The 9,920-nt window shown below is 48.1% G+C and overlaps 1 protein-coding gene across 1 annotated transcript; it reads left to right on the top strand.

The window, feature by feature from the left end:
* Positions 1-7,697: 7,697 nt before the first annotated feature.
* LOC306927345 (T-complex protein 1 subunit gamma-like) lies at positions 7,698-9,311 on the top strand (the record flags this gene model as incomplete). Its single annotated transcript, XM_079507056.1, has 1 exon — positions 7,698-9,311. One exon carries the CDS (start codon positions 7,698-7,700, stop codon positions 9,309-9,311), a length of 1,614 nt encoding a protein of 537 aa, XP_079363182.1.
* Between the last annotated feature and the right edge of the window lie 609 nt (positions 9,312-9,920).

Here is a 9,920-nt window from a genome sequence, read left to right as displayed (position 1 = left end):
GGGGCGGTGGTGGTGGCGCCCCCGCATTGGCTACGCATAATAACTTCTCTGCCGCAGCTCCAGGATCCAATCCGGCTTCGGCCACCGGTTCCCCCCAACAACAACAACAACAACAACAACTACCACAGCAGCTCATGCAGCAGATGCTACAAATGTTTGCCGGAGGCGTTCCGTCGGCGGCCCACCAGAGCGCCGGGGCCCACCAGAGCCCCGGGGGGGCCCAGAGCCCAGACGTACGCTTCCAGCAGCAGCTGGAGCAGCTCAACACCATGGGCTTTGTCAACCGCGAGGCCAACCTACAGGCGCTCATCACCACGGGAGGCGATATCAACGCCGCCATCGAGAGGCTCCTGGGATCCCATTAGGCCCTCTCTCGATCCCATTAGGCCCTCCCATTAGGCCCTCTCTCGATCCCATTAGGCCCTCTCTCGATCCCATTAGGCCCCTCCCTCTCTCTTCTTGGACACCACGATCCCCGAGCGTCTCCCATTTATACGTCGCGACACATTTTGTGAGCTCATAGATCGGTTATTTATTTTCGACTACAGGTTTTTGGTGTGGACGGACGGGGGAAAGAGAGAGAGAGAGGAAGAACATCCCTGACTACCTTTCCCGTAATCCACTGACATCCATATGCACTCGACAGTAATTGGAGTGACTTTACTTTTTTTCCCCCATTTCCCTCCCTCAGAGAGGGGACATTGTCTTTTTGTTTGTCTTTTTGTAATTTGTGTACAAAAATAATAATAAAAAATAATTTAGTACAAAAAAAATGGCGACTCCATATGAAATATGATTATGCCAGCCACCCAACCAAGTAGCCAGCTTTCTCACTGTGTCATTTTCTTTGAAAAACTTTAAAAAACTAGAGCAAAAATATCTAAGTGAAAAACAAACAAACAAACAAACAAAAATAATTATCAGGAAGAATGTTGTGCTGGTGCTACCCCACGGGTACAGATTACATGGCTTGGTGTAATGCTTGATTCTGATTGGTTAATCACTGATTCAGAGGTCTGTTATTTCTTAATAGCCCCGCTCTATAACCAGACCGATGTCTAATCAAAGCCTCGGAGCACCTGGTGCACTCCCCTTGATTTACTGCTGTTTTCAACATGACAGCCATGTAAACACACGCGCACACACGCACGCACACACATACACACATACACACACAATGTCATTTACAGCTAAACATTGCTCTCAAAAATGTTTTTGATAAGATTTGAGCGAGAAATAGACGAAGCAGTACCCGGAAATGGATTCTATTTGATCAACTCACTTCCTTGTTTTCCAACAGTGCTGCAGCTGGGCAGACGCCGGCCAGCACGACACTTATGGAATACTTTCATTACCGCAAGCAAGGAAATATCGTTTTGTTGTGTTTTGGGTCAATTTATTAATTTATGTATTAAAGCTGCTATAAGCAATAATATGTCAAAATGTTAACACTCCGACCTTTTTGACCTTTTTGACCTTTTTATTTTCATTTGTTTTGGTATTCAGACAGCCAGCAATCGGTAAAACGCTCCCCAAAACAATTTAGTCTCTGTGACACATCTAGGGGCCACAATCTGCATTCAAAGATTTTTCCTAGAAGCTTTGTCAATGGTCGATTTGCCTGTCTACTTCCTGATTGGTTACTCATTTCGACCTGGTTCTTTTTGACAAATGACAAAGCTTCTAGGAACATCTTTGAATGCAGATTGTGGCCCCTATGTGTCACAGAGACTACATTTCTTGGGGAGCGTTCTACTCATTGCTGGCTGTCTGAATACCAAAAAATAAATAGAAAACAAAGTCTTTACATTTTTGACATATTATTGCTTATAGCAGCTTTAAGTAGCCATGTAATAAGCGGGATAATATCTGCCTAGGCGGTCATTGTCGGGATATAATTCACCTTCAACGTGATTAACCACCGACGCGAAACCCTTCTGTGAATTATCTCCCGACAATGACCACCTATAGGCAGACATCATCCCTTACATATTCAGTCATCGCCAAACATGTTGCTTAGAATAATGATGACTCAAAAAAATAAAAGTAGGGTTTTTTTGGGGTCTAATACTCGGGGCTCGTTCCCACTCTTGGCCTGTACCTTGTCGTGGGGTCTAATACTCGGGGCTCGTTCCCACTCTTGGCCTGTACCTTGTCGTGGGGTCTAATACCTCGGGGCTCGTTCCCACTCTTGGCCTGTACCTTGTCGTGGGGTCTAATACTCGGGGCTCGTTCCCACTCTTGGCCTGTACCTTGTCGTGGGGTCTAATACTCGGGGCTCGTTCCCACTCTTGGCCTGTACCTTGTCGTGGGGTCTAATACCTCGGGGCTCGTTCCCACTCTTGGCCTGTACCTTGTCGTGGTGAGTGGGCTTTAAACCAAAACAGGCTGTAACTTTAGTTTTCTGCTCAGAGGCTGTAGTTTTTTGAGGGGCGCTATAGAGAGTCGCAGTCCCACCTCGTTCATTTTCCTCATAGACTTTTCAGAAGGTATTTATTTAAAGACGTTTACGCCGCGGACAAAGCCAACTCTTGTCATGACAAATCATGACAACAAACACAATTTTTCGGGCTGAACAAATAATTAGAAAGTAGAAAAAAACGGCAGGTTACACTTTTTGTTGTTTTTCTTCTTTGTAATTATTTGTTTGGTCCAAAATATTGTGTTGTCATGATTTGTCACTAATCGAGTTGGCTTCGTACGACGCTTAAAAGGTCTTTAAATAAATACTTTTTGAAATGTCTATGGGGAAAAATGCATTGGGAATTATTTCCTGGGCCTGGCGTCGTCATGAAAGGGGGTGGGCCTGGCGTCGTCATGAAAGGGGGCGGGCCTGGCATCGTCATGAAAGTTGGCAGGCCTGGCGTCGTCATGAAAGGGGGCGGGACTGAGCCTGGCGTCGTCATGAAAGGGGGCGGGCCTGGCGTCGTCATGGTAGGGGGCGGGACTGCAACGCTCTATAGCCCCTCCTTTATACAGCTTGTGTCCCCACCAGGGCCGGATTTAGCCAGCCCCACTCAGGTGGGCAGACAGAATTGTAAGGGGGGGCGACTCCGCCGGCGCGGGTGGGGTGTCAAACCCACATTGGGTGGGCAGGACGCACGTTTGGGTGGGCTATGCCCACCCCTGCCCCCCCCTAGAACCGGCCCTGGTCCCCACACGTCTCATATTTTGACCATGAAAGGAGAAGTTTAGGTCAAATGTCTGACAAATATGATGTAGATTTAACCAACCAATCACATAAATTCAGTTCACGAGATTATGTATAATGATAGATTATGTATAATGAAAGAGCGCTCCTCACTTCACACGGGTGTGATTTTTGTTCTCTGCTCAGGCATTGCAGCTAAGAACTGTGACAAGACACTCTGACCCCTTTTCCACCGGTTGGTTGTTCTTATAGTCCACGAGCCAGAGCTCCAACATTGGAACGTTACCTTATATTAAATTGTTTATAGGATCAATATAAGTAAATTAAGATATGATAACCCTTCCACAGTAGTAGCTTTTTCATATTTTCTATTTTTTGCATATTTTCCTATATAATGCATTTGCATATTTAACATTTAAAAATACAATAAATCATTGTCTTTGTGTAAGTAATCAACTGGGGAAGTTTCATGGTGATAATATGGGAATGTTTTTGCCCACTCAATTCATAATTAATTAACGTTCTCTGGCTCATGGACTAAGAACCACACAGAACTGAACCGGTTCCCATTGGGAACCAAGCGGTGGAAAAGGGGCCACAGTGAGTTGGAGAACCTCACCTGGCCTGAGTCTAACTATAACTGGACTCAGAGCTGGGTTGAGTCTAACTATAACTGGACTCAGAGCTGGCCTGAGTCTAACTATAACTGGACTCAGAGCTGGCCTGAGTCTAACTATAACTGGACTCAGAGCTGGGTTGAGTCTAACTATAACTGGACTCAGAGCTGGGTTGAGTCTAACTATAACTGGACTCAGAGCTGGGTTGAGTCTAACTATAACTGGACTCAGAGCTGGCCTGAGTCTAACTATAACTGGACTCAGAGCTGGGTTGGTCACCTGGCCTGAGTCTAACTATAACTGGACTCAGAGCTGGGTTGCTCTTGGTAGAAATAGGTCAACAATACAAATGAGGCTAGTTTTGTGGATTAATGTATTTTTAATGAGTGGTCCCCATGTGCCCCCCACCAAATGACCGGAACTACTTTTCACCAAAACCAGACCATTAACTCCCGCCACAGGACTCAGGCAATCAATGAATACCTTTACAACCACTACAGTTGGGTGCCACCGATATTGTCCCTTATCATTTGACCCATTTAGGCCTGACCTCAAAATTTTAAAAAATCCTTCTAAATCCTCCAGTTTTCTGAAATAAATATTTTCACGATTTAAAAAAAATAGCAGACCTACAAGCTCGTAGCGCGCCACTCGGTGGCGCGCTATGAGCTTGTAGATCTGCTATTTTTCAATAGCTAAATTATAACATAATGTTTAAAACACCAAAAGGGGTTCCCGCCCAAAATGGGTTAACTGTCCTTTTGCGCAGATCACGCAAACCTCAGCAAAAAGAAAAGGACAATATCGATGGCCTCCAACTGTATATTAATGACATGTATTTCATATTGCTTTAAGTCAAGTCAAACATCTGAACTAACCCTTAAAATCACACTTGTGTGAAGTGAGGGGCGCTCTTATCATCATACATCACATTCCATGCTCAGCCAATTAGCTGAGCACATTCCGTGCTCAAACGGATAGACACACAAAGCTGTGCATAGGAGGGGCTAGCGCCTCCTATGTGCATAGGAGGGGCTAGCGCCTCCTACAATGTGCATTACTTTAGTACTGCACAGTGCACACATGTACTTAGTTAGCCTTTGTTGTTTATTAATTACTTTATATGAATGATATTTATTTAATTCACATGCACACATTTCAACTATATACGTGTCTGTCTGTCTGTCTGTCTGACTGACTGACTGATTGACAGTGCTCAGCAGAGTAAAGACAGATTACACGTGTAGGAACGTTGGGCTCAAGTAGCTCTAGGGCTGGGTGCAATAACCGCAATATCGCCATACCGCCGGTATACAACGCATACCGCGGTATCGGGTTCGTTACCGCGGTCAAAAGTTCAGTTTTTTTTGTCCGTGCTGTTCTGGCGCCCTAGGTTCTAACCCTAACCCTAACCCTAGTTCTAACCCTAGGTTCTAGGCCTAAGTGCATATGGTTGATATGAAATAAAGTGTATCATAATAAACAGTGAGGCTCAGTCAGTCTAATCATATGCCAGCAACACCAGAGGGAGTTCAACAAACCATGTGCAACCCAGATTCGGCACAAACAAGTATTGATTGATTGATTGATTGAACTATTTATTAACAGTTTGCAGAATTACAGTAGCCTACATTTCAAGCACAACTCAATACAAAGACTGTTAACTGCGAGTGGACGACCCAATAAAGCATTACACTTGTTTACAAGAGGGTCCACCTAAATTAATTTCACTCCTATGCCACAAAAATGTGGAACGCCCTACCAACTGTCATTAAGACATGTAAATCCCTTGACTCCACCCACCCCCACCCACCCCTTTTCCCCCTCACTGTATATGTTTTTCCCCCTTTTTACCTCCTTTATGATGATTTCCTGTTTTTGGCTTTATAGAAGTGTATAGTGTACAAAATGTTATGATGAATTGAACAAGGTGGACCCTCTTGTAAACAAGTGTAATGCTTTATGGTGTCGTCCACTCACAGAGTAACAGTTAACAGTTTTTGTATTGAGTTGTGCAAATGTACTGTAAACTGTTAATACAAACTTAAATCAATCAATCAAGCAATAATGTTAACTCATGGCTTGGGGACTGGGGAGGCGCGCAGTTGCTGCGTGGTGTGGAGCGGCTGGAAGTTGAACCTTTCAATTCATCATATATTAAATCTATCAGTTAACTTGGAATTTGTTTAATATGTTTAAGATTTTAGGTTCCATGATGAGGGGACGTTTTTGAATGGTGGTGTTTGTTTCATGCGATGCGCTGCTGAGCGGGCATTTCATTGGAGTGAGAATGGTTGCCATTGCGATTCCAAGTGAGACAGTGTGCGGGATTCTTTTTTTCTCTACTTCTCAGTTCCAGTTATCCGACGCACCTGTCCATTGTAGGTGTGCAGAAGGACTTTTTCTTATAGTCAGTCAAAAGATAAAAACAGTTCTGTCCGTCCTGTCTGTACAGCTCTCTCTCTCTCTCTCTCTCTCTCTCTCTCTCCCTCTCTCTCTCTCTCTCTCTCCCTCCCTCTCCCCCTTTCTCTTCTCTCGCTGACAGACATCAATACAAAGTTGAAACCGTTACGATGCGCCCTTATCCATAGGCTACAGCCTAATGTCTCTCTCTCTCTCTCTCTCTCTCTCTCTCTCTCCCTTTCTCTTCTCGTCTCTCGCTGACAGACATCAATACAAAATTGAAACCTGTTACCTACGATGCGCCCTTATCCATAGGCTACACGTTTAGCCTAATCTTTCTCTCTCTCTCTCTGACGGTCTGAGCAATGCACGATGCACCTGGCTGTTACAATAGCGCGAGGTATTAATATTCTCTCAAAACAAAGTCGGACAATGTTTTAAATTAGGCTACTCCAAACCAGACCCACCTATAAATGTTGTCTGTTGTGACATCAATGGGATCGCAGGAAAAAGACGCTCAACACAACTTGTCTTGATCTGAAATGATGTGAAATCCGTTCGCTTTTTTATTTCTTTTTTTAACAGCGGGCTGCGGGAGATGTCTGACGCAGTTGATTTGATTGACACCCGAACACGTGTTGCGGCATTGACATGCCAATCTTGCATGGTTGAATGGTTATTTGGCCCAAAAGGATTTATATATATTAAAATCACACAATCAAAGTCCGGATCGTTTGCAGCTGGGGTTAATTGCCTCGCGCTGCGCAAGGGTCTTACTCTTCACAATAGCGCTGTTGTGGATTTAATTTTGGTAAACTGGATAACAACAGAAACACGTGGAAAAGCTATATGAGTCGTCTTGTCTGTTGTCTCTGCAACGGTGCCACTGTGTGTGTGTGTGTGTGTGTGTTTGTGAGCTGTGAGGGGAGGCCGCGCATGGAGGAATGACACTGGAACTGCACTAAAGACACACAGCTGCTCTATACATCTCCGTATACGGTGTTTTACCGGATTTTGCAGACCTGCTCTAACATCTCCATACACGGTTTTTTTCGCGCGGGGGGGGGGGGGGGGGGGGGGGATGCGGTAATTATCGCCATACCGGCGGTATGGGGGCCGACAATAACCGCGGTAATAAAAATCCCATACCGCCCCAGCCCTAAGTAGCTCCCAACTTGATGATGACGTATTGACCCACGTAATGTCACAGCCATGTAGCCAATGAAAATGGGGCGGCGGGGACACTCGAGCCCACAACAATTACAAAGACGAAACTTAACCCTTACTCACACATACACCGTATTATATCCACGTTACAGGCTCATTCATTGGCTGAAGGCTGAATCAACTCAGCCAATCGCAGGGATTTGGGGTGGGTGACGTCATCAAAGTTCTTCATGATGCTAGAAATGAGGACTATGAAAGCCATGGCTGGCCCGTATACGGTCACTATCTTATCAGCTACTGTATTCTAACCTAGATATCTCTTGTAGTTCTGCCAAAACGTATATATCTCAGCTGCCAAAATGATGGGAAGACCGGTCGTGGTGATGAACCAGAACATGAAGAGAGAGCCCGTCAGGAAGGTCCAAGCCGGGAACATCGCTGCGGCCAAGAACATCGCCGACGTCATCCGCACGTGCCTGGGGCCCCGAGCCATGCTGAAGATGCTGCTTGACCCCATGGGGGGCATCGTCATGACCAACGACGGCAACGCCATCCTCAGGGAGATTGAGGTGCAGCACCCGGCCGCCAAGTGCCTGATCGAGATCAGCCGGACGCAGGACGAGGAGGTCGGCGACGGGACCACGTCGGTCATCATACTGGCCGGCGAGATGATGTCCGTGGCGGAGCAGTTCCTGCAGCAGAAGATGCACCCGCGGGTCATCATCACCGCCTACAGGCAGGCGCTGGACGACATACTGGTCATCCTCAAGGAGATCGCCACTCCCGTGGACCCCAACGACCGCGCCATGATGCTGAAGATCGTCAACTCGGCCGTCAACACCAAAGCCCTGAACCGCTGGTCCGAGCTGGCCTGCAACATCGCCCTGGAGGCCGTCAAGACCGTGGAACGGGAGGAGAACGGACACAAGGAGATCGACATCAAGAACTACGCCAAGGTGGAGAAGGTCCCGGGCGGCATCATGGAGGAGTCCTGCGTCCTGAGGGGAGTCATGGTCAACAAGGACGTGACGCACGCCAGCATGAGACGCACCATCAGGAACCCCCGCATCCTGCTGCTGGACTGCTCCCTGGAGTACAAGAAGGGCGAGAGCCAGACGGACATCGAGATCACCAGAGAGGAGGACTTCGCCAGGATCCTCCAGATCGAGGAGGAGTACATCCAGCAGATGTGCAAGGACATCATCCGCCTCAAACCCGACCTGGTGTTCACCGAGAAGGGCATCTCGGACCTGGCCCTGCACTACCTGGTGAAGGCCAACGTCACGGCCATCCGCCGCGTCAGGAAGACGGACAACAACCGCATCGCGCGGGCCTGCGGCGCCCGCATCGCCAACCGCACCGACGAGCTGCGCGAGGAGGACGTGGGCACGGGCGCGGGCCTCTTCGAGGTGAAGAAGTTTGGCGACGAGTACTTTGCCTTCGTCACCGAGTGCCGGGAGCCCAAGGCCTGCACCATCCTGCTGCGGGGAGCCAGCAAGGACGTGCTGGCCGAGGTGGAACGCAACCTGCAGGACGCCATGCTGGTGTGCCGTAACATCCTGCTGGAGCCCTACCTGCTGCCCGGCGGCGGCGCCGTGGAGATGGCCGTGTCGCGGCGTCTGGCGGAGCGCTCGCGCGCCCTGGACGGCCTGGAGCAGTGGCCGTACCGCGCCGTGGCCCAGGCCCTGGAGGTCATCCCCAGGACGCTCATCCAGAACTGCGGGGCCTCCGTCATCCGGGTGCTCACGGCGCTGCGGGCCAAGCACGCCGAGGAGGGCTTCACCGCCTGGGGCGTCAACGGAGACACGGGAGCCCTGACCGACATGAGCGAGCTGGGCATCCTGGAGCCGCTGACCGTCAAGGCCCAGACCTACAAGACCGCCCTGGACACGGCCATCTTGCTGCTGCGCATCGACGACATCCTGAAGAAGAAGAAGGAGGAGCCGAGTGGAGGACAAGGAGCTGCCGAGTAGAGAGACGTTGGTTAAAGTCAAAGTCGTACACGTTAGTCACACACGTTACCGCAGTGAAATTTGTTCTCCGCATTTGACCCATCTCTTGGAGCGGTGAGCCGCAGCGTGCGCCGCGCTCGGGAATCATTCGTTGATTTGACCCCCAATCCAACCCTTTGATGCTGAGTGCCAGGCAGGGAGGCATTGGGTCCCATTTTGACAGTTTTTGGTATGACCCGGCCGGGGATCGAACCCCTGACCTCCCAGTTTCAGGGCGGACACTCTAACCACAAGGCCACTGTCTTGTTGGTAGAGACGTTGAAACAAACTGCAGCAGACTAATATGATGAGGTGTTGAACTCTGTCACCTTCAGGAAACACCCACACAACATAGAGGTGAATGAACACTGAATTGAAGCATGCTTTAGAAATGGATTGCCATGATTTTTGTATGTGTCTATGGAGTTAACATTACTCTAATAGACCCCCACGTGTGGTTATAATATTCAAATATGTATTATATTACATTATAAGCTGAAAGCCTTTGAGTCAAAAGTCCAATTTTAAATACACCACTTTAGTGACACACTACAATCATCCCCTCCCCTAACCCCTCCCTCATTATCATAC

Source organism: Electrona antarctica, assembly GCF_951216825.1.
Source record: "Electrona antarctica genome assembly, chromosome: 7".
NCBI lineage: Eukaryota > Metazoa > Chordata > Actinopteri > Myctophiformes > Myctophidae > Electrona > Electrona antarctica.
This window is presented reverse-complemented; position numbering and strand designations above follow the sequence as displayed.